The following is a 27,757-nucleotide window of genomic DNA, read 5'->3' on the forward strand; positions in this document are numbered from 1 at the left end:
CATCAGAACATGAGCAGCAGGGGATAGGTGACAGGTGTTACTTCTTAAATGACAACAAACTAGCCAGAAAGAAAGGACTGTGCATAACAACTGTGGCATTGACATTCGGTTGTTAAAAGTATGCATCAGGTATCTGATCAATGTAGACTGGGACTGGTTCATTCCCAAACTGTTTACCCATCAGTTAGGCAATCGCTCCCGGTAAAGCCTTCACAGCCGGCAGTAAGACACAGTTATCCCATAGCTGACTGCCAACCACTGTGTATTGAAGAGGTACAATGGATTAACACTATGCCTATGGCCACCTGTTTTACAGGTAATATAAATTAAAGTGAGCTACATGTACAACATTCACAGCGTTTAGAAAAAAAGAACAATACAGCACCATTGAAGTCAAGTGCACCTATGCCTGAGCCCACTGACTGCATGCAGATCAAGTATGACACGAGTCCGTATAGAAGGTCTCTATTAAATATCTTCTGTACACATTGCACATATTTTACAAGGTAACCCCGGCTGCAGGTACTGTATTCCAAACCTTCACCGCCTGCAGCTTGTTTCCTAAACTTTCTTATATAGATTTGTGAATATCTATGTAAACACTTCAGCAGCGATGCAGTAACATTCATGTGTCCGCAGGCGCTAGTCATAAGAGGGCAGTTATTGCAGTCTGATTTATGGGCTTTATACAGTCCCTGGGTGATGAGTAGCCATCTGCCACTAAAGTACAGAACTGTGGCTTCTGATAGTCACCGCTGTCCACCACAGCCCATGTATTGTGCACTTTGGGCCGGTCATAGTCACACTCTTCAAGGTGTATGCGGTGAGGAGTCTGGTAGTCTCCACCACTGTTCTCCGCACTCGAAGAAATGGAAAAACTGACTGCAGAGAATGAATGTTTGCGGTCCAGAGAAACAACAGGGACATTGTAACCAGAGTCCGGTGAGAAGGTATGGTCTCTTATTATGTGACGCTCAATGATGGGGGTGGCATACTCTGGCTCAGGATAAGTGAGAGGCAGTGCGTACTCATTGGTCCTCAGAGGGCAGTCATAGTGGTTTTCTTGTTCCTGGCCACCAAATGAGTCTTTATCTGTATCCATTGGCTTGAAGGTCGATCCTTTCCTTGTGACAGTGCCAGTGCCAATCATGGCCGACTGCTCATAATCTAAAAAAAAAAAAAAAAAAAAACACCATAAAATTTTACTTAAATCCCATGAGATTTAACCATAGATAAAACAACATGCTTAAGCTATAATAAGAAAATCTATATTAGATCTGGTACAATAAAACAGATTTGACCTGTACGATCCTGAGAAGCAAATATTGAACCCCATAAGCGGTAAAGCAGGATATGAATGTGCTGGTGATAATAAGAGGAAGTACAGTATATACCTTTATTTCAGAGGTTCCAAATGTAACATAAAAAAAAAGGCATAATACAGTATTCATCCATTCCACTAGATGGCACTAGTAATACAAATATCTTTTTGTATGTAGTTTTCTTTTTCCAACAAATAAACAAGAGAATATTGTACAATATTTTAGTTATATATGAATAATATATATTTATTGACAACCCCCCCCCCCCAAAAAAAAAAAAGCAATAACACTCAAATAGAAGTGTTGGATTGCTGCAATACTTGTCATGGAGTTCTCAGATATGTAAATGACTACAGGCATGGTCTGACTAGACAGTGAGTATTACTACAAGAAGGTGAAAACTGCTTCCCCAATGCCCTATAAAAAGGCTCTCTGAGGCTACTTTGGTGTAGTGTAACTCTTAATCTGGTTGCACATGAGCAGTTAATGAACAGAACGGGCAGCGCACAGAGGAGATACGCATTTCATCCATGTGCTGCCTGTGCACTAGTCGTTCTTCTGTGGCCCCTGTCAGTCAATGAATAGGAGCCACGAAAGTAGGGTCGCAAAATCTGACAGGAATAGGACGGGTTCCATATTTTCCGGCCTGTTATCCTGTACATGTGACCGTGTAATTCACGGTCATGTGCACGGGCCCATAGAAATAAATGGATCAAAGTACAATCCAGGAAAAACCCTGATAACACACTGACCACTCACACAGTCATGTGCAAGGGGGCTTAGTATGAGACAGTTGCCTAACAAACATGCCTCTATGAAACACAGACATTTTACACAGTTCACAGACTTTGAGAGAAGGCACTTCATTAGAGAAGCAGGATGGTTGTTTTGATGAATTGCCCACCATATAGGCCATTCTGACCTAGCTGTTAGGGGGTGTTGGGAGCATTGGTTACACAGGCATGGAGAAAACAGGGAAAGAGCTCCAAACAGCCCAGGCAGACCACCAGTAGAGAGGATAGTTTGATCCACAAACTAACATGAGCAGCTCCCAGTTTTCTCCATCATCAGACAAAGGTGGCATCTTCATTACACCCCTGACTCCGACCAAACCATTTCCAGGTGCTTAAAAGAAATTTGGCTTCATGGACCCATCATATGCCCTGCCATTGACAGCTGGCCAGCATTGTCTTTGTATGTAGTAGTTTCATGGACAAGAAACCTAGACAGCTATGGACTGGAACTGGATTGTCTTTAGTGATGAATCTAAGGCTCTGTTGGGAACCAATGACTGTCTGGTTTGTTTATGGAAGCCTTGTGGTGAGTACTTCAATCCTACCTTTATTGTGGAACACAACACTACACACAAACACCACTACTACAGCCATTGTATATGACAGATGGTCACTGTCTATAGTAGTGATATTAGGTAAACTATATATCCTGCGGTCACTTATGTTGTGGTCTCTTATGGCAGGTATTTGAACTGGCATTTTTTAGCAGGATAATACTAAACTACGGAAAGGGTTTCCTGGAAATGTCTCCACATCCTTGGGCTGCCTAGTCGCCATATGTATTGCCAATAGAGCATTCATGGGACCAGCAGAGACCAGTTTTGACAACTTATAAGTGTGCAGGATTTACAGGCCTATCTGCAACATTTGTGCCACACAATACCACACAGTAGCTGTATGTGTTCGTGTCCAACTGTATCATCTTGTACCTAGGCTAGAGGCAGTCCATCTGGTTACTAGAGACACCTTTTATTTGTACAGTTTTCTCCAATAAATGTATCCTTTTGCTCTACTATTGTATTCACTTACATATATCATCATTACATTAACACATACAAAGAGTTTCATTAGATTCCAATAACTCCTTCTTGGTGCTTTTTATAAAATGTTTTGAATTCTAAGTTTCTTGTTCTGGCCACGCTTGATGGACATATCTGGGGGAGATTTATTAACGCTGGGTTCACACCAGCGTTCGGCACTCCGTTCTCAGGTTTCCATCTTCTGCATGCAGAAGACAGAAACCGGTCATGCTGAGTCTGGCCGTTAGTGCCGGCGAGTGTTTTATGTTCTCTGCGGCGAAACAATTTTTTTTAAACTGGACACAGAGTACTGAATGTCAGACTGTGTCCGGTTTTATAAAAAAAAAAAAAAAAAAAAAACAAAAAAAAAAAACACGGTTTCGCCGCGGAGAACATAAAACACTCACCGGCGCTCACGGCCGGACACTTTTCAAGCCCATTCAAATGAATGGGATTGAAACATGCCGGCAGGTTTCCGTCTCCTGCCCCTGTTTTGTGCAGGAAACGGAAATCTGAAGAACGGAGTACAGGCGCAGATGTGAACGAGCCCTTAGACTTTTTTTTTTTTTTTTGTTGTCCGGGTCTCTTACTTATAGCGCATCTCGATTGGTCCTGTGCACCAGCATTAAAATCCATGCTATCCAAGAATAGGTGTAGATTTAAACTGGAACTTGCACCAGTAAATCTGTCAAGCATCCCTGATCTTCCGTGATGGCTTCCCCACTTTTGTCAAAATGGCCAGAATGACATAAAAAGGACAAAGTGCCACATTTTTGCACCACTTTTATATCAGAAAACTGATGTAATGCTTTTTCTCCACTAAGTAGAATTTCCATGAGTACATTAAATCATCAGTTTTCATAACGTCCATTCATACTGCTTATACAGAAAAAGCTACCAGTGTAAAACTGTGGTACGCCCTACAATCAGTAGCACAACCCTCAAAATGCAACACAATACCCAGGAAACAAATCGACATTAGTGGGTGCAGCCACACAACAAAGAATTTCACCAGCATAGCCCAAATGTTTAGGAATACATTACATTGGATGCCTCTGCATAGGACAGCATGGTCAACTAGGATAGTGCTACACGCCAACTTTGGACATACAACAGAATTTTGTCCAAAGAGTGTGTTGCACTCCTATATATGTTGTGCTGCAAATGCAACTCTGATTTGCAAAAAATATTGAACACTGCTTATATCCCAATCGAACAAGGAAAAGTACCATTGCACAGTAAGATGATGCATTGCTAAAGATTTTTTTTTTTTTGCCCAGAAGACTACTTTTTGGAATGCATTACAGTAGGGAACTATAAAAGCATTTAGGAGCAACATACCCTTATGCAGAATGGCCTGCAGATTATACAGCACTCTTCAGCCCTGTTACGTGTATGTAAGTATGTGGGGTGTGGACTTCATGCCCAGGCATATTGAGTATGCTAAACTTTCAGTACAGTGCAGGTGGGAGGAGAAACCAAGGAAGATATGCAGTAACACTTGTTTCTTACCTTCTGTGTCACACTTGACAAGGTCAAACTTCTGTAGAATATCCTTGTCACTAGTGTAGCTGATGGTATACTCTGTGGACTGCTGCCTTACGAATGGCTGTTCGATTTGCTTCCAGCAACCTGCAAAAGAGAATAGTTCTATATATTACCGAGGCCAACCATTAGGCATACTTAAATATAAAGTTCCAGGTAATTCTTACCACCATTCTGTTCTTCTGTATTATACGTTTCTGTTTTCAATCGTTTTCTGTGAAAGAAAATAGTTTTATTCATTACCACAAAAGAGATCATCATCTATTGTAGGGGTCAGCAACCCCCGACACTGGTGCTGGCACCTAAGGCATATCAACCCGTCACAGGACTCTCTCTGTAATCGACCATGTTCCCACCACTGGGAGATGGTAGGAACATAAGGCACAATGTCTAAGTGTCCAGGCCAGTATCCTTACTTGTGCAATGTATAATATAGCAGCTAAATTTGCCTTCACATCAATAAAGCTAAAAATTTGTTTGGATTTCTTCAACAACAAAAAACTAAGCTGTGTGATGGGAATCCTCTGCCCTCACAAAGCAGGCTCACTGAAGATATTTGTCCAAATATGAATTATTTTGTAAAGGACACATTGAAATGTAAGCTCAATCGATTAACTGGTTTAAGTTATGGTTTGCATTATATGACTTTCATGTACAACAGAATTTCCCAATCTCTTCAGACTCAGGGTCCCCCTGGAAAAAAATTCCTTGGGGTACCCGTACCAAATAATTTTTACCAAAAGACAAAACATCCTAAGGATGCAGATAACACTGCATAAAGGCATGGGGTCATCATTCTTAGAGTGTTGAGGACCCCTGTTGGTAGTCACTGACTAAACATTGCTGACCCCTTACCTATTGCTTTATCTGACGCTATTAATTCAATCAAGTCCATTATAAACTTTAGCAAAAAGATACATAGGGGCATTGTCCATACAAATAAGATCCTTCTTACAAATTGAAGGAAATGAAAAGTGCACCAACTGGGCCAAAATTGTAAAATAAAAAATAAAATAAAATACCTTCTTGATATGCATATACAGATGACAGCTATGAACACACACCCCACGAATGCCAGTGTAATAAAAATTGCAATCAGTTTCCACCCTATAAGAAAGAAAGACAATATTAGTCTAGGAACCTATGTGCCACATCGCAATTTTAATATTTTTCTCTAATAAAAAAAATAAGCTGTAACAAGCATAATCAAAGGAATTAAAATGTACAAGTTCTTCCCGGATCATTAATACATAAAAAAGGAAGCAAAGATCCTCAACATATAGAGATAAATATATAAAACTTAACGTTTAATATTTACGTTAACTTATTAAAGTCCTATAGGACACTTGGCATACAAAAATAGAACAATCTTAAGCAGTCCAAAAGATGGATTAGGCATAAACAAAGTGAGGGCAAATTACACCAAGTCATCAAAGGAGTCAAAGTTCAACATCAACAGGTAGTGCAGGATTAATTCTACATTTACCCTACCATCATGAAAAATGGACTCCCACCCTGACAATGACAGTACCAATACATGCCCTAAGTAGCCCTAAATACACCTTGTTCCGACACGTTTTGTAACCACGTGACAGGTACTCATCGGGGTACATGCATCTGTCACCACTGTGAGAGGGAGAGCTCCCCTATCTTCAGGGTTGGAGCATAGTTGGCATAATTGAGTTCAACCTTTACTATCCCCTGATGAGTACAAGTCATAGGGTTATGAAACACGTCGGAACAAGGTGTATTTAGGGCTACTTAGGGCAAGTAATGGTACTGCTGTTGTCAGGGCAGGAGTCAATTTTTTTAGGGGTGGTAGGGCAAATGAAGGATTAGTCCTCCACTACCCGTTGATGTTGGACTTTGACTCCTTTGACGACTTGGTGTGATTTATTCTCACTTTGGTTTATGCCTAATCCATCTTTTGAACTGGTAAGATTGTTCTATTTTTTATGCTATTTGAGTGTACTATAAGACTTTAATATTTTACCTTAAATATTAAGTAAAAAAAAAAAGCTGGTTAACATCACAGCCCGAGATGGTTAATGCCGCCAATCTTTTAGCTATCCTGACATGTCTGTTTAGCAAATATGAGCATCCTGCACACAATTGAGCTTTATGTTATTACTTCTCTTTTATGAATACATTGACAGTTGGGTGTTATGTGTGCTTGTCTATAGTGGCATTTCCTTACACACTGACAGCACCTGAATGTACAGTAAAACACAGTATTGTCAAGAAAAATGGCAAGGTCCAAATGTACATTTTTTTTTAAAATTTTGTTCTCTTGCTCATATATCACAAACATATTCTGCAGCGCTTTACAGACATTGTGAGCCCTGCTTGGGACAGTGATTGGCAATCTAAATTCACTAACCAGTATGGCTGTGAAGTATGGAAGGAAAACCACTCAAATACAAAGAGAACATACAGATGTTGTCCTTGGTCAGATTCCAACCCAGCACCCTAGCACAGTAAGGCAATAGTCAGAGAGCCATTCTGCCCATACATTTCCAGAAGTAACAGATGAACCTCACAAAATACAGTTTGAAACTGACAGGTTCTCTTTCTTCAAGTCTTTCTAAAGGAAAAAGTCTTACTACTGCCTACAGTAGCAACACAAATATACCAGAGAAAACTATATCAATATATGGGATAACGTTATTTCTCTCATGAGCTTTCCTGCTTTGTGGAGATTTTTAAGCATAACACTGAAACATATATTAATATAAAATAAATACCAAGATCATTTTCTTCAGAGGGAACAGGCTCAGTGATATTCTTTTCTTCTTTCATTACATTTTTCCGATTCTTATCTTTCGGCTTTGTCCACATGGGATGAGTGGAAGAGTTGTGAGCTGTTAGAGGACAAAAAAAACAAAAACAAAAAATGGACACTTAAGAAAAAAGTTCCAGTAATTCAGTGAATGCTTCGCCACATTACAGAATCCTGTGACATGGATATAAGAGTGCATTTGCTGAAGAATGGCATGTCTCCAGGCAGGTTTCTTTCTGAACTGTACGTAACTATTAGCAATATTACGTATGGGCTGCCCCCGTTATACTACCAGGTCACATACATACAGCGGTGAAGTATAAACTCCAATTAAATAGGTATAAAAAGTGACATTTACATATAGAACTAGAGACCAATTCAGTGTTACATACTTTGTGCAAGCGCACATCCCATTAGTTCAACCTTCATAGCTATCCTTTGGTTCCAGGTCCGTGGTATTATACGAAGAACCCGAGCAACAACTGGAGGAATAAAGTTGTTACGGGTATGATCCTGAAAGTTTGAGTTGCCCTCAAATACCTTTAAAACAAGTAAAATATGAAAAGTAATATAGCAAGACAGCAGATATGTGGACCATAGAAATACTATTCTTCAATAAAGAATACATTATGACCTCAGCAAATATTAAATCTGTTTTTCTTGAAAGTATGCATTCTACAATGAAATAGCCCATAAAAAGAATACATGGGATCAGAATATAGATGGCATATGGTTAAGAGAGGCCATTAAAATCATATTGTTGAGTGTCCAAATCTCGGCACCCCAGTTGATTATCTGTATCAAGGGACTGTAGCAGTCAACTGTGGTGGCCTCTTCATTGATCTGTCTACCTGCACAACATCTACTTATGGTGGCAATGCAGGGCATACTTTATAGTCCTCAGTGCTACTAGTAGACAGCATTGAGATGTACACACCAATGTAAATATGAAGGAAGCCCTTTCAAACGGTTGATCAATGGTAGTCCCAAGACTCCAACCCCCCACTGATCTGGAACTGATCAATAAACAGGTCATCACTATTCTGCTCCCAGAAAACCTTAACCAGTAGATGGACAACTACACTCACCGGCCACTTTATTAGGTACACCATGCTAGTAACGGGTTGGACCCCCTTTTGCCTTCAGAACTGCCTCAATTCTTCGTGGCATAGATTCAACAAGGTGCTGGAAGCATTCCTAAGAGATTTTGGTCCATATTGACATGATGGCATCACACAGTTGCCGCAGATTTGTCGGCTGCACATCCATAATGCGAATCTCCCGTTCCACCACATCCCAAAGATGCTCTATTGGATTGAGATCTGGTGACTGTGGAGGCCATTGGAGTACAGTGAACTCATTGTCATGTTCAAGAAACCAGTCTGAGATGATTCCAGCTTTATGACATGGCGCATTATCCTGCTGAAAGTAGCCATCAGATGTTGGGTACATTGTGGTCATAAAGGGATGGACATGGTCAGCAACAATACTCAGGTAGGCTTTGGCGTTGCAACGATGCTCAATTGGTACCAAGGGGCCCAAAGAGTGCCAAGAAAATATTCCTCACACCATGACACCACCACCACCAGCCTGATTGGATCCATGCTTTCATGTTGTTGACGCCAAATTCTGACCCTACCATCCGTATGTCACAGCAGAAATCGAGACTCATCAGACCAGGCAACGTTTTTCCAATCTTCAATTGTCCAATTTCGATGAGCTTGTGCAAATTGTAGCCTCAGTTTCCTGTTCTTAGCTGAAAGGAGTGGCACCCGGTGTGGTCTTCTGCTGCTGTAGCCCATCTGCCTCAAAGTTCGACGTACTGTGCGTTCAGAGATACTCTTCTGGCTACCTTGGTTGTAACGGGTGGCTATTTGAGTCACTGTTGCCTTTCTATCAGCTCGAACCAGTCTGGCCATTCTCCTCTGACCTCTGGCATCAACAACGCATTTCCGCCCACAGAACTGCCGCTCACTGGATGTTTTTTCTTTTTCGGACCATTCTCTGTAAACCCTAGAGATGGTTGTGCGTGAAAATCCCAGTAGATCAGCAGTTTCTGAAATACTCAGACCAGCCCTTCTGGCACCAACAACCATGCCACGTTCAAAGGCACTCAAATCACCTTTCTTCCCCATACTGATGCTCGGTTTGAACTGCAGGAGATTGTCTTGACCATGTCTACATGCCTAAATGCACTGAGTTGCCGCCATGTGATTGGCTGATTAGAAATTAAGTGTTAACGAGCAGTTGGACAGGTGTACCTAATAAAGTGGCCGGTGAGTGTAGATTAGAAGAGCAGATTATACGAGAAAATCTAAAGAATATCAGGACCAAAATATAACACTGACTTGAGAAGAGAAGCATTTCCCAATAGCTTGTACCCCTCATGACTGATATTAACATTTGGCTAAGCATGTTTTGCGGAAGCTGTCAGCTGAATGTATGTTTTACAGCTTTAGGGTTTACAGAGTACTTGTTGCCATTGTTACATTGGTCACAGATACCACATAGCTGTGAGACAAGTGCACTAAAGTATTTCTAATGCGACATGATTACTGAAGAGAGCTGTGTGATAAAATCTCGGCCTTAAGCCTCATCCATACAACTGTGTAGATTGTCAGTCAGTGTTCTAGCCATATCTTTCATGGCTAGCACATGGACCAATTAATTTGTATAATATACACGAACATGTAGTAGCAAAAAGCCAAGAATGTGGCCATGAACCTGGGGGCAAAACTCCGGGCAATTTGTGTGCACAAGGCCATGGCTGAATGTTAGACACGATAAAAGTGGCACCCTCTCCTTGTCAGTGCCGATTGGTGCTTAAGGGTTTCCAAAGCTTTTATTATTGATGATCTAAATGTTGGATAAGTCAAATATAAGATCAACGGAGGTCTGACAACCATAACCTCTGACAGTTTTCGATTGATGACCAATCCTAACAATAGGCCATTAATTTGTAAATATGTAAAACTCTTTGAAGGCCACAGGAGCAGCCGTGATCATCCTAAAGTTCCAACATAACATTTAGTATTAATGTGTTACCGGGAAAAAAAAAAAAAGTGTGGACAGGTCAGTTATCAGAAATGGAGAGTTCACCTTTTCTTCACTGCTGAGCGCTCCCTTGTAATTCCGCCACTTAGATCCATCCCTTTTATAGCTGATGATATAAGATTTCACGTAAAAGTTAAAGTTTGGCATTGTGGATCCTGTAGTTACTATACCTGGAACAAACAGAGAGACTCTGAAGTGTTAGCATCCAGGAAAAAATAGCTGGAATAAAATGAATGAATCACACACATGAAATACTAAGGCTAGGTTCACATCTGTGCTGGAATCTCTGTAGAAGACTCCGCCTAAAGTCTTCTAAGAGCAAAGTTCTGCACATGAGTTGTGAGTTGTATAAAAGTGTATTTCTGTAAAACAACAATTCTTCTCAACAAAACATTATGAAAACTGTAAATACAGAATAGTCATTGATATTAGATTGTTGCCTGTGTAATTTACAGATTACAATGGGATCCAGGAAAATGTCATGTCTGCATACCGTCACAGACATAGATAGATAGAGGTGTTTAAAGAGGACCTATTATCACTCCTGACAGGTCTGTTTTACTAAACAGCAAACAATTGTGCAGAATATTTCTAATAACTCTGCCATGTGCCAATCCTCTGCTATTCCTCTAAGGCCTGGTTCACATCTGCAACGGTATACTGAATGCAATAAAAAGCGGTTAGAGAAACCACACAGATCCAATAGACTATAATGGGGTCCGTTTTCCATACAAATCATACAGAGAGAAAAGTACTTCAAGCCACACTTTTCTCTCCGCATGATTTGTGCAGAAAACACATGGACCCCATTATAATCTATGGGGTCCATGTGGTTTCTCTGCTAACCGCTATTTAATGCGTTTGGTATTCCGTTCAGGGGGTTACCAAGCGGACTTCCCGAACGGAATACCAAACGCAGATGTGAACCAGGCCTTAGAAATTTGTTGAATTAGATTAGTATTACTAGTTGGGGGCTTTGTCCCTGCATTCTGATGCGCTCGAAACAGTACCTGTACACACTAACTTCATGGAGGATATAAAGTGTTACCAACTAATGAACAGCTGGGAGTCTGGGGTGGCAGCAGTTACTAGATCAGCAGTTCAATAGCTTTTTGGGCCAGCTTTAGTCTCTGTGCAACTGTAGAGCACATAAAAGAGTGGAATCACCTTGCTTTGAGCATTAGAGATGGGACTTACTGGTTATTTTTCTTTTGTCTCCTAAATCAATTTCCAGCCACTCTCGGTCAGTCTGATGATCTGAGGACCAAGATACACCCGGAGTGTTGAGCTGTGCCTTTCCTGGAGACCATTGTAGCACTTCTCCTGTCTCACTGCTCCACTCCCAAGACGAAGTAGCTGAAAATTTCTCTTCTCCATGTTCTCGAGTAAGTGAAGTGCTGCAATCTTAACAGAACAAGTAAAAATTAATAGAATAATGCAACCTTTTTTTGCTCTATCATGAACAATGGCCACAAGGTCAGGGTGAAGCCAGTACTCTGGAATCATCCATATAGTCCAAAGACAAGCCTAGAAATAGCTAATGATTATTACCTTCTTTATGCACACATGCTCCATTTCTGGCTACACATTGTGTTTAAAAGGCATTGTTACACACCATGATTTTTGATCAACCGGCTAATAATATTACATTTATGGTCATTAGGAACCATATGTTAAATAGATGAGAAAAATTAGGCCGTTTACAACCCTGAAAATATTTAGCTGGTTAAAAAGAGGACCTTTCACCACCTCCACCAATTCTAGTTCTGTGAATCTAGGACGGGAGATCAGGACAGGCAGCCCTGAAGGCAGAATCAGAATGTGGAATTTATGTAACTTTCACACGTTGCCTCAACAAGCTAGATATTTTACATAGCAGCTGCAAAGGCATTCTGACCTGGGGTGACTGATTTCTATAAGTCCTTCACAATCCTTTGGTAAACATTGCAAATTACCAAACTGATGCATACTAATGTAATGTAGTAATGAAGTATATCACACTACTTTCCACTTTGGTTAAGGTCTGACTGCTGGACCCCACTCCTCATCAAGAGAACTGGGGTTTAGTATCCCACTTTAAATGGTGTGGCGACCATGAGAGACTTTTTAACCCATTAAAAGCTTGATTTGAGATTGAGATTGCACAGTACAGGCATGCAGGAGAGTCCACCATTAATGTGACCTCCAATTAACAGAATACACAAGTTGAAATACAAGGACACAAGCAGACATTTATAGCGCATTATTCTTACCAAGACTAGTAAACACAAATCTCCGATCTGAAAGTGAGCCACTGCAAGAAAAAACAAAAGAGGAAAAGCGATTAGCGGCGGCTAGACAAAGCATTCTTTCTGAAGGCGAGTAATCTCATTATCTGACAGCGGTACAAAGTGCTGCTCCTCCACAGATGACAGATGATCACTGAACAAGGCTTTTCTTTAGTTTCCGAGGCCTTTGCCCTGTGTACATTTGTGTATAGTCTTCACAGTGTTATGGACAATTGTCATGTTTATTCCGTTTTTTAGAGGCAACATTGAAAGTGCCATCATGTGGTGAAACAGCAGCTTCCAAGCTGATGTCTTTGGACACTGGTATTATACTAATGTGCTCTTCAGCCAAGAGTCAGCGTTAGGAATACTAATATTGTGTGCATTCACAGCTTACTTACAAATGTGAATATGGTCTTATCCAACAAACTGTTGTGGCCTGCACCGTGATACCTACCACATAATTGTGGTGGTCTTATTACACAGCCATAGACAACATAGGTTTACAATGAATTGTTCCAAGTGACAAACTAACTCAGCTTTATCAAAATGGAACTACATTCAGCCTTTTACAATGGCAACGTTTTAAAGGGGTTGTCTTATGAAGGCAATCCTAGTTAATATGATATATTGAAGCATAATAACATTTTATAGTGGGGACCTTTTTTTAAGAGTCAGAACAGAGACTTCACTCAGTACAAGTGGCTCCCCTTCTGAAGTAAGACAGAAGACAGACGTATTACAGGTAAGACCATTCATCTTACTGGCCATCATGTAATACCACATTACACCTGCAGTGGCTGCTGCTGGAGAGATGCCTAACTAGCTGCATCTTCCCCAGTGAATTTAATTGGCTGAAGGTGGTGCTGAAAGCTAATAAAAAGGGGTCGTTTTCTCTAACAGAAATAGGATGTATGAAGTGTTAGTAAACTGTGACACCACACAAACCAAAGTTGTTTTGGTGACTAATGCATGGAAACTGTACATATCTATGTCCAGGAACAAAGTAAACATGACTACAAGCTGCCCTTCCAAGGATAGGAGAACAGAAGGAATTCTAGCTGTGACGACAGAACACAAGTATTGCCTTTGTATTTGAACCGCATTTACCTCGCCTTATTCAGATAACTGTTTAGCATGTAACCCCTAACAAAGCCCATTATGGGTCTATGAAAGAGGCCCCTATTGTGTGCCCACACACTAGAAGGGGCACTGCTAATTACTCCGGTCAGAGCTGAACAGTAAGGGCGCCATTCAGAACTTTGCCATATTATTACAAGTCATGCTTACACACTAGCTTCACATTATCAAGTGAAGGAATTAATCGAAAAATCTGACTTGGGAAACATGGAGGCTGAAATATCTCCAGCTCTGATTAAAGCTGACAAATCTTTTCTAAGCAAGTGAACTTGTTTGTCCTTCGGTTCATCCTGAGTCATATATAGGTCAAGAAGCTGCATACATTTTTTTTTTTTTTTTTTTTTTAATAAAACTAGGATTTTTTTTGACAGCACATTAATTTATTTTGCATTTTGTACAAGCATTTTTTTGTCATTTTTGAAGTCCTTTAGAGAAAATTAGGGGGGAAAAAAAGCAAAACCACACCTAGTTAATGCTGTGCTCTGAAAAAATGCACCACTGACCCCAAAAATCTTACAAATACTACAAGCAAAGAAAAAAACCACCATGTAGACGTTCCAATAATGTATTATATAAATCTTTCTGCACTGCTTTTGTGAAAGAATAAAATGAAGGGGGAAGGGGGAGACACTGAAAATGCAGCACAGCAAAACACTGGGTGTGTGACTCTAAGCTAGATATACACATTAAATTAATTTTGGCCGAACACAACGATTTTAGTAGGACTGGCCATCTACATTATATAGGTTTGTCCCGACTTTTCTCTAACAGCAAATCTTGCAGAAAAGGATTGGATCTGTTAGATCAGCATTTTAACCCCCTCACTCTATAGCGAACACATGCATGCTTGGCTAAGCTAAGACTGCATGTGTCTGGGGTGCTCGGAGGAATACCCACCATTCGACCCATAGCCATCTAAAGTGTATTTCTAACATTAGATAAGGCAGAGAATGTCAAGTACAACCATGCCATGAGTAACTTACTCTTTTGAAAAGATTCCATTGGCCAAGATGCCTCTGTATCGACTTGAACCTTTGTAATGGGTAAGATGAATCTGACCTCCGAGTTCATCCGCAATAACTCCTGCATGAATCGCTGCTTTGCAAAGCAAAGAAGTCTTCAAAAACAAAAAAGTTGCAGTCAATTTTCAATATATTTCCCATCTCACAATGTAAGTTCGTTCACGTGCCCGAAAATGGTTTTGGTTCAAATGTAGTCAAAGTAATTTTACGGCAAACATATGGCTAAAAGGATTATGTTGTTTGAAGCCACTGAAGAGGAGAACAATGCTAAGTGGATGCCAAAATGTTGACATCTTTTTATTCTGGCAATAGGCAGTGGCACGTGTTCTATACACACACACTACATTGCTAGCCTGCATTCAGACAACAAGAACAGTGCAGCACGCAGTACCATAAAGTCTACTGCAGAAGCGACTTCTACAATCAGAATGGTCCAACAAAGGTTGGCATTGTACTAGTACATTACTATAAAATCTAGGATCATTATGAGAAAGCATTAATGTGTAATAGTCTATTGCTGAACTGAGGGCTAAGTGGTCAAGAAATTGTGTATATGAATACAGCCAGCCTGTCAGACTCAAGACATTGCGTAGGAATGCGATTTTGCTGTGGACTGATAGCAGGTACTTGTCAGGTACCATGATCCATATAGGCTGGATTTACTCAGGCAGCCAGTCTGTCAAATGTCCAGTGATGCACAAACACAAGGCAGACTACAGTGCAGGGTCCTAGCTGTGGATGGACAGCTCGCTTAACCACTGAAGCGGCTCAAATACGAATGAGCCGAATATATTTTCACTATATTACAAACCTATGAGAAGCTATTTTAGTGCATATCACAATATCATGCCCTTGGCTCCAGCAATATATTAGGTTAGATTTCAATGAAGGCTTGTCTAAATCTGCAAATATAGGAAAAATGTCAGAATAGGAAAGTGCATCATCTGACAGCTATGGGTTAATAACTCCGGTGGTAGTAACACCACATGCATGTGAAAGGAGCCACTGACTAATATGAAGCAAAAGGAGCAGCGCAGCTTATATAGGGGCAGCACGGCTTAAAGTGGGACCGTAGCCACCATGAGAAATACAAGTTTCATTTCAGACAACCATGCATTGTAAAACCGCAATAATTTCAGCATCCTGACTACATTGTTCTGATTTAGAAACCACTTATTTCAAATAAAGCTGGGATCCACTTGGGAACATCTTTCCCTTGGAGCTTTCGTCTTGTTTCCTATCATCTCTGGGCCCATTGTCCTGGGATATACTTAGTTATCCATTTCGTGGAACTCCAATGTAAAATCACAGAAAACATACCATGAGTTACGCTGGGTTCACACCAGTGTCCGTTCTCAGGTTTCCGTCCTCTGCAGGCAGAAGACGGACACCTGTCAGATCGTGTTGTGCTCTCCGCGGCAAAACAGGTTTTTTTTTTTTAAACCGTACACAAAGTCCTGCATGTCCGACTTTGTGTCCGGTTAAAAAAAAAATTTGCGTTTGTTGAATGGGTTTGAAAAATGCCTGCAGGTTTCCGTCTTCTGCCCAGTTTCAGGCAGGAAATGGAAACCTGAAAGTGGAGACCCCGGGCGCAGATGTGAACGAGCCCTTATTTACAAAGACAGCTTGCTGTACGTGACCAGCTTTGGCCAAGACAGAACATAACACAGACGTCAATCACATTCTTCAGCAACTCAAAGATGCCAACACAAGTCTTTGTACCTGAAACTAAGTTTTAACTGCAGGAAACAAGCTTTCACAAACTGGTAATCCTTTGTACACAGAATGTGGAAAAAAAAACAAAAAAAAAACACACTAAGAATTTGTGTCATTCACATTCAGGTCTTGCTGAAATGTTATTATGTAGACAAACCAGTTAAGATGGAATTTATGCCCAGGTCATCTATCTAAAAATAAAAGCTATGTAAAAGCATATCATGTAAAATAAAGTGATTTAAAGAAAGTGTGCGGTTGCTTAGGTCAAGGTTTAGTCTTACAAAAGTATGGATGGTTTTGTCAGTAACTGGCTATAGAATTAGAGACTATTGCAATGAACCTGGAAACATTTTTAAGAATATTGCAGAAAATGTTGAAATGAACGACAGGGCAAAATCCTGTTCAAGCAACGGCATAAACCTGCCCCATATTATGATAAATTAGTGCTATGTATGCAAGACTCAAACATTATGAGGACTAGTTTGACTTAACCCTATAGGAAGCAGAAAATTAAGGCTATGGATATTTGGCCAGGATAGAAGAATTATGGAGAACCCCCTCTTAACATGAATGAAAAAAACCACTATGAACAATAGCAACAATGTCTAGAAGTCTATACAGAACATAATGACTGACGGTAACCAGAAATTATCAGTCCCCAACTGTTGGGAAACCAGACAGTTCATCTCTGTACAAGGAGAGAGCAGCGAGCTCTCTAATGTCATTTTGATCACCGTCATATATAATTGTCAGGTGTGGCAATCTGCCGGCTTCTTGTTTTTGTTTCTTGAGTCAGATGAGGATCTTCAAAGGACTTCTGGGACACACCAAGCAATCAGTATCTGACATAGAAGTGAGATCTTAGAGGTCACTAATCTCAGCTTCCTTTATGTGGTTGGATGGTGACGGTATCATCCTGATGGTTGGGTACTTGCAACCTTTTCATTAAAGTCACTGACTTTGAGTCTGACCTTGACTTGAAGAGTTTCACATAAATCTCACCACTCAATTACGGGACTTTCTCACATTATATTGTCAACTATAGGGTCAATAAACAGAACGGACTTAAGGCAACAAAGCAAAAAAAAAATGTATAAATTGCATCTCGGGTATAATATTGTGGTGATATTTGTTTCTTTACTGCAGATTTATATACAATGATGGAGAATACCTGTGTTCAATGTAATCGTAATTGATGTACTGAAAGTATATTCTGTAAGAGTTTCATTGATGGTATGGTGGGTTCCTACAGTTTTCTTAATTAGTTACAGTTTCTATCTAAACCATAGAAAGGAATGTTTAAAATAAATAAAGATATAAAATGTATATTAATACTTACATCTCTATATCCTTCTTGTACATCTCCTGATATATCACCTTCAACATCTCTACAACCAGCTGGACAGAACCTGCTGTAAATGTAAAATGACAAAGCAAAACTATGTCATTTACAACCAAAACGTCCTTAGGATTTGCACATTAAATAGTAAATATAAAAAGGCATAAATAGAGGAATGATGCACTTCAGTCTGCTTCTAGTGCCTGGCCCTGCAGTGATAACATTATGTACAGGCCAGTCATTGGACTTAGTAGTCACATGTGCATGTAGCACGACTGACTGCAATGGTTACATGAATGATGAATTTGATGACATCACTGCAGGGCCAGTACACAGGAGTAGTGGCGATAGAGACGCAGGACAATTAAAAGGTGAGTCAAGTACAGACTATTTTATAGTTTCCTACCCAAAATTTTTTAAACATTTTGGATAATTTTCTTATGCAAGAGGTTTTAAAGGGGCTCTATCATCAAAATTCGGGGCCCCCCCATATGCCTTTTTAAAGGCTATTCAGGCACCGCTAATGGCATTTTAAAAGCCCCCCCCCTCCCCAGTTTTAAACTAAGACCGTAAATACATATATGCAAATGATACTTACCGTGCACGGTGGGCGGTTTGTGCACTGGTGGACGTCATGTTTGGTTCCGCCTTCCTCTGGTGTCTTCTTCCAGCGATGTCCTCCTGGGCTCTTGCTTCTCCGCCTTCATCTTCGTTTCTTCCAACTGGTTTCATCCAAATCACACACATGCGCAGTATTGTTCCCTCCCTGAGTATACTCAGTATGTTCAGTTAGTTTCCCTTAGAACTACATGAGCGTACTGCGCATGTGCAGTAAGGTCGCGAACTTCCATTGACAAAAATGGCGCCGGAGCATGCGCAGTAGCGCTCCGGAGGGAGCGATACTGCGCATGATTTGGATGAAATCAGCCGGAAGAAACGAAGATGGAGGCGGGGAAGCAAGAGCCCAGGTGGACGTCGACGGAAGACGACACCAGAGGAAGGCGGGACCAAAGATGACGCCCACCAGTGCACGAACCGCCCACCATAAGTATAATTTGCATATATGTTTTTACGGTCTTAGTTTAAAAGGGGGGAGGGGGGGCTTTTAAAATACTATTAGCGGTGCCTGAATAGCCTTTCTTAAGGCTATTCAGGCATATGTGGGGCTCATGGGGCTGAATTTTGATGATAGAGCCCCTTTAGAGTCTTTCACAATTACCTATTTTAGTTTTCATTTTGTACTGCAAAGGATTCTGCTAGTAAAGATATGAAAATGTTACCTGTATTCAGTCTCCATATAGTGGTTGGATCTGGCCAAACAGGTGATCAAATCTGTTGCCAAAATAAATAAAATCTATTAACATTCACACAGAAGAGGATAACAACATGTTAATGCCATGTATCACAATCACTATGATTATACACAATTTACAATTAATGCAGGTAATTCTTATGCGATGGTAAGACAACCCCCTTTAATATTCAGGAAACATGAAACCTTAAAGGGTTTTCAGGGCAAATGATATTGCTGCCCTGTGTATTTCAATTGTATACATACCGTAAGCTACAAAATAGTGACTTTACCTGGATGGTCGCTGCTGGCAAAGTTGATTAAAAATCCACGTCCAGACACATGGAGCCTGCTCTCAAAACGGATTCTGGCTTCATTGGTGTCCAGGTAAAGCTCTTTTGATGCCACATTGTGGTTTCCACAATAGCTAGCTAAAATAAAAAGAAAAATATTTTTTTTTAAACATCAAAATATAAGATATTCTGAGAATCCCAAAGGATGAATTTACCCAACTATAATATAAATTTCCCATTCAAAGACCCTGCACGAAGTTTGTACCTGTCTGATTTCTGTGAGAAATAAGATTCAATGAATGGAAAGGCTGCTTGTAAATAGATAGAAGACCTAGCAGCCATCGCTGCAGCAATCATTTGCATTATGTGTTACATAGAGTTAAGTGTATGAGTTACTATACAGAGGAGCTCATAAAAACAGGGCACTGTATATTCCTAGATAAGTTATACCATTAAACAACATATATGTCGTCTCATATTTCTGAACACAGCTCATTTGGATGTATGGAAATCTAATGTTCCCAAGCAACATAGTAACACAGTAAACACTACGATACACTGGTCTGGACTTTGATTTTACTACTTTTGTTTCTTTCAGACATTCCAGGAATATCAAACAAACCCTTGTATGTGTACTATAGCAGAAAAATGGATGTACAGATTGTACCAGGCCAAAACCTGACTGGTCATTAGTATGTGATCCAGAGGCCAAGCCTCATGGCTCTTATAAGCTCAAGTGTTGTCACTACAGCATGTGGTTACTGCACTAGGATTGGGAGTCTCCTATTTAAAGATAAATAAGATACCAAGAGTAGTATCACAATTTACAATAACAAAATTTACTACTGACAGACAGTCTTTCCATTGTCTTCTAAGTACCTAGTGCCTTTACTTCAGGCTATTAGTGTAAGGCCTCATGCACATAACCATATCTTGCAAGGAGTTGGTGGACTTTAGTAAACAGAGAAGTGCTCTGAATCCAGTGGACATCCAGGGGACAGGTATTGAGATAGTCAAGACCTATAAGTATCTGGGTGTTCTCCTCAATAATAAGCTGGACTGGGCTGATCACCTGGGTGCGCTGCACAGAAAGGGTCACAGCAGGCTCTACCTGCTCAGGAGTCTGAGGGGCTTTGGAGTCCAGGGGCCACTTCATGGAGCCTTTTTCAACTCTGTGGTAGTATCAGCCATCTTCTTTGGAGTGGTCTGCTGGTGGAGTAGCATATCAACCAGGGACAGGAATAGACTCAACAGGCTGATTAAGAAGGGCCAGCTCTGTCCTGGGGAGCCCCCTGGACCCAGTACAGGTGGTGGGTGACAGAAGGATACTGTCTGTGGTGAGCTCCATGATGGAGAATAAATCCCACCCTATGTATGAGACCATGACAGAACTGGGCAGCACTGTCAGCGACCAACTGCTTCACCCCAAGTGTGAGAAGGAGCGCGATCGGAGGTCCTTCTTCCCAACCGTGGTTAGGCTGTACAACCAACACTGGGTTTATCGTAGAGCACTCCATACAGAGAATTAAATGATCCTGAAGTTTTTCTTTTTGTTATGACTCTTAGTATCTTTTTTTTTATCTTCTAGTCTGAGCTTTTTTTTTTTTTATGTTGTTTTTTTCTCGTATTATTACTGTATTCTCTATGCTGCTGTAACACACTGAATTTCCCCATTGTGGGATTATTAAAGGATTATTTTATCTCTTATATTATCTGCCATTTTAGATAATATATGGGCCCATAAACTTATCCATAGTTTCTGAGACAGGTCATTAGACACTTGCGTTTGAGTTTCCATTCTTCGGGAAAATGAAACCCAATCTACTTAAAAAAGGTTACCAGCAGAAACCTACGGATCCCTTAGACTATAATGGGGTCTAACAGGTTTCCGCCTGAAAAAATGCAGAGAGAAAATCCCTGCCTGCAATATTAATCCAATATCAATCAATATAACAGAATTAAAAATAAATTTTATTTTTTTAAATTTTAAAGCAGGTGTAGTTATCTTTTTTGCAGGTCAACACCAGAGCCCTGCAGGTACCAGGCAGTGCCAATACCATATTGTCTGGAGTAAATGGGATCTGCTGCTAAACTGGGCAGTCTCACAACTGCACATCCTAATCAGAGTTTTCAAAACAAATTCATTCCCGGTATTGAACCGTTTGACTCCACACAGTCATGCATCGTGTGACCCAAGTCTTTAGAAAACAGCACTAGAGTGCCCTGGTAAAGAAAAACAAGGAAACTATTCATCTTCCTTATGGATTTTTCTCTAACAGTTTTTAGTTCACATGAGCCATGAGAAGCCTTAGGGCAGCAGAAACACAGCATAACTCACCCATTCATTTCCTAGGGAGGCAGGCAATTTTTTTTTCCTCTAGCTAATATTTTTCAGCTAGAGGGGAACAAAAAAAAAAAAAAAAAAAAAAAAAAGTGCCATGATCTATCATCAGGTACATTCCACCACCATTTTTTCCCCCACATCTCCCATTCATTTCAAATAGCTTTGCGGAGCTGAATCTTTCAAGATAGGTGATGAGGTTTCTTTCTTCTCATTAAAACATACTTGCAATAAATTCAGTACAAACATAATACATTCTCCAGGCATATAAGTGTAAGACACAAGATGTACAGTACATGGAAATCATGTACAACTTCCATGTAGGAGATCAGCAATGACACAGAAAAGTCAGGGACACACCGGCACAGTGGATTACAGGACCACAGAGACAAAAAATGCTTTCTGATCATGGTGCACAGAGCTACCTTTTATCTTCCCCTGGCCCAGCAGATACGTCTTCATACGGTTCATTGCTATATAATTCATGGAACCCGGGAATTGAGCAGAGGTCAGGTATGGAGACAGTTAATAACTTTATACTTGCTAGTTAAACTGCTGGTGGCTAGAAACACTGCAACAGTAATGAATACATGAAGTCCAGAAATATCTGATGACATTTTACATATGGCCACATTTATTCTGTTCTTAGGAACTGATTATTAATGTAATGGATATGGTCATCTTTATACCACCGACTACGTATGCTGTATACTGACAGTATACTGTAAGTGTAAAGTGAATAAAAAAATTACTATAAAATGCCACAAAAAGGCCTCAGCACTGAACATAATGAAAAGCAATTAAAACTCCCACACTAGTTACCATACATACCCTCCAATACTGCTGTATGTAATATGGATTTAGCAGCAGCGGAAACCAGTGATAGAGCATTTTTTGGCTACATCCCTGCAGTTGAGCAGATCACTGACAGTAATAACACATGTGTACGGCTATTCCAGCTTCCTTTACTAGAGGCATACAACAGACTAACATCCGTTATGACATATCTTCCCTGTGTACACACAATACAATACACAAATTCTTATGTGATCATACCTTTGTTCTCATTCTTTACGTCACACATAGGCCAAACAACAGGAAACCATCATTTGTCCAGGAATTGACTTTAACCCAAACATGACCATCTCAGAAGAATGGTTGTCCCGAAATAATATGATAAAAATAAAAATGCAGACATTGGTCTCTGTGACCTTTCTAAACAAACATATGTCTACGTGTGAGCATATGGCTCTACAAGAACCCAGAGGTGGAAATTACAAGTGGATTCCTATTTATAGTGCACTGATCCAAAGAAAGTAGAGTCCGTGTCATTTATATGTTACTGTGTGTATATAGTAAGTGCCATATACACAAACCAAGAGTAAACCACTTTCTTATATTCCCGCTTATACTGACAAATTATAAGAAAGCGGGAGTATAAGAAATTATAATTTGTCAGTATAAGCGGGAATATAAGAAAGTGGTTTACTCTTGGTTTGTGTATTATTTACTCATGCCTAATCAATCATAATTCTAATGACAGTGGCAAAAAAATTCAACATTGTTGAGTATATAGCCAAAGGACTTTACAATCACAGACTGCCAAGTAAGGCTAGGTTAACACCTGTGTTGAAGATTCTGCAGAATCCATCAAATATTGGTGGAGAGAAAAGTCCAGAACGGCAGACATTTCTCTACACCAGTTTAAGTATAAAAGTGATGGAAACCCAACGGACCCCATTATAGACTGTTTTAGCAGATGGGCTCTTTGTAGTTTGGGTCCCCCAGCAGACAGACCTGAACAATGGAGAGCCCAGCGCAAGTGTTAATCTGGTCTATATTGACTCAGAAGAGATTTGCCTTACATTTTACCACTGTTTATAGCAAAAGCTGCAAATCTATGCTGAGGACTCTGTTGGATGTATACATTGTTAGTTGGACTACTAAAACAGCAGTTACGCGCGTACTCCATAGACTATAATTGAGTCCGTCAGGTGCAGGACTTTTCTCTCCGTCAGTTTCTATGGCAGAGTCTCCATCAGAGACTCCGATGCAGCTGCGAACTTAGCCTCACATAGATGCTGCACCCTCTCCAAACAGTTGATCAATCAGGAGTCTGGGTGCCAGACTCCTAAGGATAGGTCATCAATTAATAAATTCCTCCATTTGTGACGGATGTTAAAAAATGCCTAAAAGTGAGTTGAGTTCACACTATCATTATTTCACGTCCATTGCTCTCACCACTGAAAAGAATGGGAGTGCTAGCCCGTGTCTCTGTGGTCCCGTAATCCACTGTGCTGGTATGTCCCTGATTTTTCTGTGTCATTGCTGATCTCCTATATGGAAGTTGTGCAGTTTCCATGTACTGTACATTTAGTCTTACACTTATATGCCTGGAGAAATGTATTATGTTTAGACTGAATTTATTGAAAGTAGGTTTTAATGAGAAGAAAGAAACGTCATCACCTATTTTGAAAGATTCCGCCCCGCAAAGCCCATTGAAATGAATGGGAGATGTGGAAAAAAAGAAAAAAAGAAAAAAAAAAGGCTAGCACTGCCGGGGTCCCCAGCAAATCAGGGGAATGAGGGGGCCCGACAGTCATTGGGATGACCGGAGACAGACACCTGACAAAAGGAACTTCTGTCATTCAATGTACAGTATGTTGCTCTCCTCTTGTAATGGATGAGAGGAACGGACAATAGTGTGACCCTACTCAACAGAAAAAAAAAAACAAACAAAAAAAAAAAAAAACACAAAAAATGTTGCCATTTGTTTTGTTATCTATAAGCACAGCCTTCTGGTTTTAAAATTCATATATATATATATATATATATATATATATATATATATATATATATACAAAACTTTTAAAACGAGTTGTAAAGCAGGTACATCAGTTTATGGTACTGAATTACAGTGCATTTGCAATAGTGTAAATGTACACAGCCTAAGACTACATAGACTGTACTTCAGAGTCCATTCTAATAGAAGGTGTGAGGACATTGTTCTTATGCTAATATCTTGTGATGTGAACAGCTGCTTGAGGAAGCTCAGACAGAACAAAGCAGGAGGCCTGCACTACAGAAAACAGAGGTCACCTCAGGGTAGGAGGCATATGCTCAGACTCCTTAAGCTCCAGAACACAACCTGTTAAGTGGTAATTAAATGTAAGAGAGATAACATCTAATTAATCTGTAATCCCCTCATACAGTTTATTGTGCTAGAGATGGATAAGTAGGCATGGTGGACTGGCACAAGCAGCGCAGTTTCTCTCCTAAGTCCAACCCAGAGTAAGTATACCAATAGTAATGATAATATTCCCCATTTATATAGCACTAACATACACCAAAGCACTTTACAACCAGTAGTACAACCAACCGTAAGTATTCCACACAACCTCAGGTTATCTTCAGGGCTGACCAGGTAGACAATGAACGGGCCTGAACATTCCTAGGACATTATAGTCCATTACTTTGCTTCATGTAAAGGAACTCTGACCAGGGTGAAGCATATTAAACCAGTAACACAGTTAGATAGGTTACGGTCACCTGAATCACTTTTTTCCCAATGAAAACTCATGCCTCCATTGCAGAGATATTAATTTATTTTTGCAAGAGCGGTTCCATTGCTCCAAATTAATATGCCCCACACTTCTCTAACATGCCGCCTCAAATGCTACAATACAGGTGAGATTTCAGCATAGCTCTCTGGCCCTGGCATTCACAGAAGGAAGATGTGTGTGTAGGGGGCACATATTAGAGCAGTGGGGAGCAATGGACCTGTCCTCAGTGCTCCAGATTCCTCATTTGCACATTGTGATAAAAGTGAATATCTTTGCAACAGAGGCATGACTTTTCATTGGGAAAGCCTGACCTATCTAACGGTATTGCTAATTTAATGTGCTTTACCATAGCACACTCCCTTTAAGTGTAGCAGGTCATTGATACTATATGGAAATGTGCTCATCCCTATTCAGTTTGCATTTGTCGACAATACATCTCTGAATATATGGAGCAATATGCTGCTGATAATCTAGTATCTGTTATGCTGAATTATGCTGATAAACGATTGATATGACAGTTATCGTGAATGGTAGTTCACCATAATAGGTCCATGTAATAGGAGCCATAACTACATTCAGCAGCTTACACTTCAAGGTACTATGGCAGGTGGATTGGCCGAATGTTCCTTTGTTCCAGTCCTGTACCAGACAGTGACATAAACAGGCACTACAACCAGTTCAGCTTTGTTACTCACCAACTTCCTCATTTGATGATCCCTTGTAGATTTTAAGATAAGCAGATTCACAGTCTTGGGATTCTATATCCAGGTCTGCCAGCTTCACATACAGACTTTTACCCGTGGGTACTCGGATGGTCACTGAACACTGGGTGTGGTTCGGATAGGTGCCAGGATAGTTCTTAGACGAAATGGTTCCACTTTCATCATTATTGACAATATGTCCACAGCCATCCACTGTAACAGAAACAATACAATGAATGCATGGCCTCCTTTTCACTTCCTTAGGTACATTCTGTCGATATCTTTTATTATGGTAGTAGTATAAGAAGGCATTACTTTGCTATTGCCCAGTAAACCTATGGGCTTTTAGGTCTCACAACCTTCTTAAAGATAGAAAGGTGACAAAACCAGTGTGAGTCAAAAATGTTACTGGCATAACAACAGTAATACCCCACCAGCTTCAATATACCACTATTTTATTGAGATATTCTCCCCTAAAATCATCCCTGTAGTGTATGACTTTTTTGTATAAGATTTTATATCAATTAAAAACATTCTGAAAGCTGAAGTTGTATAGTCTAGTAGGATCCATAAGCCCTACAGCACATCACGCCCTTGCAATAGTGTGGCTTTGTGCCATATTGAGTTTAAAGCTGTACTGCATCCCAATGTAAGGTGTAAATGAACCTATCGCCTAAAATATCTACCCCTTGCCATGATCAGCACCAGCACAGCTATTAGCCGCTATACTAAACCTGAACAGCTGGCGGGTTCAGCCACAGGGTTAGCACATTTCACACTCTTCCTATTCAGCTGCAGTTATGAATATGCCCTATATACCTTTCTAACAGCATGTACACACTTTATCTAAATGTACATGAAATATTTACATACATTTTTGTTGTAGCAGCAATCTTCAAAATGTCTGAATTGAGGAATCAGTCAAAGAACACTAACAGGAAAAATAAACTTAGGACTTTTCTTGTTTGAGCTTCATGATGAGGATACCAACTACTAAGAAAAGTCAGGTAATTTCTTGGAAGTAGGGGGGTATTATATACTAGAATGTCACCTCATTACTGTATAACAAATAGTCTTGCATGAAATTGCTTGGTCCACTCTTTTTTTTTTGGTTTTGGCTCCTATCATGGCTAGATGAAAGTTGGTGGGGTCTCATTCCCACAGCAGTATCGTATAAGGCATGGTCAACTTATGTCATACATAACCAATAAATATTTGTCTTGTCAATAGGATTTCACATCAATATCTGTCAGAAATTGCTTGTTCAATCAACAGCTATGCCTCCAGATTTCCACATACACTTGCACTCATAGTGTGGTTGAACATGCACATGCTAGTGGGGAGTGCGGCATATGCTGCTGCCAGACATCTTTGGTGTTGATTGATCGACCCCAACAACAAAAACACAAAATGAATACTTTGGTGCTGTGCTGGTTGCTATGGGCCACTAATTACAGCTTTGCTTTTAGAGTGTTTTAATAAATCTGCCCCATTGGAGTAGGTAGCATAGGCTTCTGGTTACTTTCTTCTTATGCCCTTTGCCATCGCTCATTGAGCGGACTATACCCTCA

The 27,757-nt window shown here is 40.2% G+C and overlaps 1 protein-coding gene across 1 annotated transcript in view; it reads right to left on the reverse strand.

The window, feature by feature from the left end:
* Positions 1–608: 608 nt before the first annotated feature.
* DCBLD1 (discoidin, CUB and LCCL domain containing 1) overlaps positions 609–27,757 on the reverse strand; it is a 52,863-nt gene continuing 25,714 nt past the window's right edge. The window contains exons 2-15 of the mRNA XM_075268090.1: positions 26,181–26,399; positions 19,582–19,719; positions 19,278–19,329; positions 17,998–18,070; positions 14,904–15,037; positions 12,766–12,806; positions 11,711–11,917; positions 10,559–10,683; positions 7,852–7,999; positions 7,425–7,541; positions 5,703–5,787; positions 4,848–4,894; positions 4,648–4,767; positions 609–1,167 (exon numbers count right to left, since the gene is read on the reverse strand). Coding sequence (XP_075124191.1) covers positions 647–1,167; positions 4,648–4,767; positions 4,848–4,894; positions 5,703–5,787; positions 7,425–7,541; positions 7,852–7,999; positions 10,559–10,683; positions 11,711–11,917; positions 12,766–12,806; positions 14,904–15,037; positions 17,998–18,070; positions 19,278–19,329; positions 19,582–19,719; positions 26,181–26,399 — 2,027 coding nt within the window. The 3' untranslated portion in view covers positions 609–646. The remainder of the gene's footprint in view (positions 1,168–4,647; positions 4,768–4,847; positions 4,895–5,702; positions 5,788–7,424; positions 7,542–7,851; positions 8,000–10,558; positions 10,684–11,710; positions 11,918–12,765; positions 12,807–14,903; positions 15,038–17,997; positions 18,071–19,277; positions 19,330–19,581; positions 19,720–26,180; positions 26,400–27,757) is intronic.

Source organism: Leptodactylus fuscus, chromosome 3, assembly GCF_031893055.1.
Source record: "Leptodactylus fuscus isolate aLepFus1 chromosome 3, aLepFus1.hap2, whole genome shotgun sequence".
Classification (NCBI taxonomy): Eukaryota; Metazoa; Chordata; class Amphibia; order Anura; family Leptodactylidae; genus Leptodactylus; species Leptodactylus fuscus.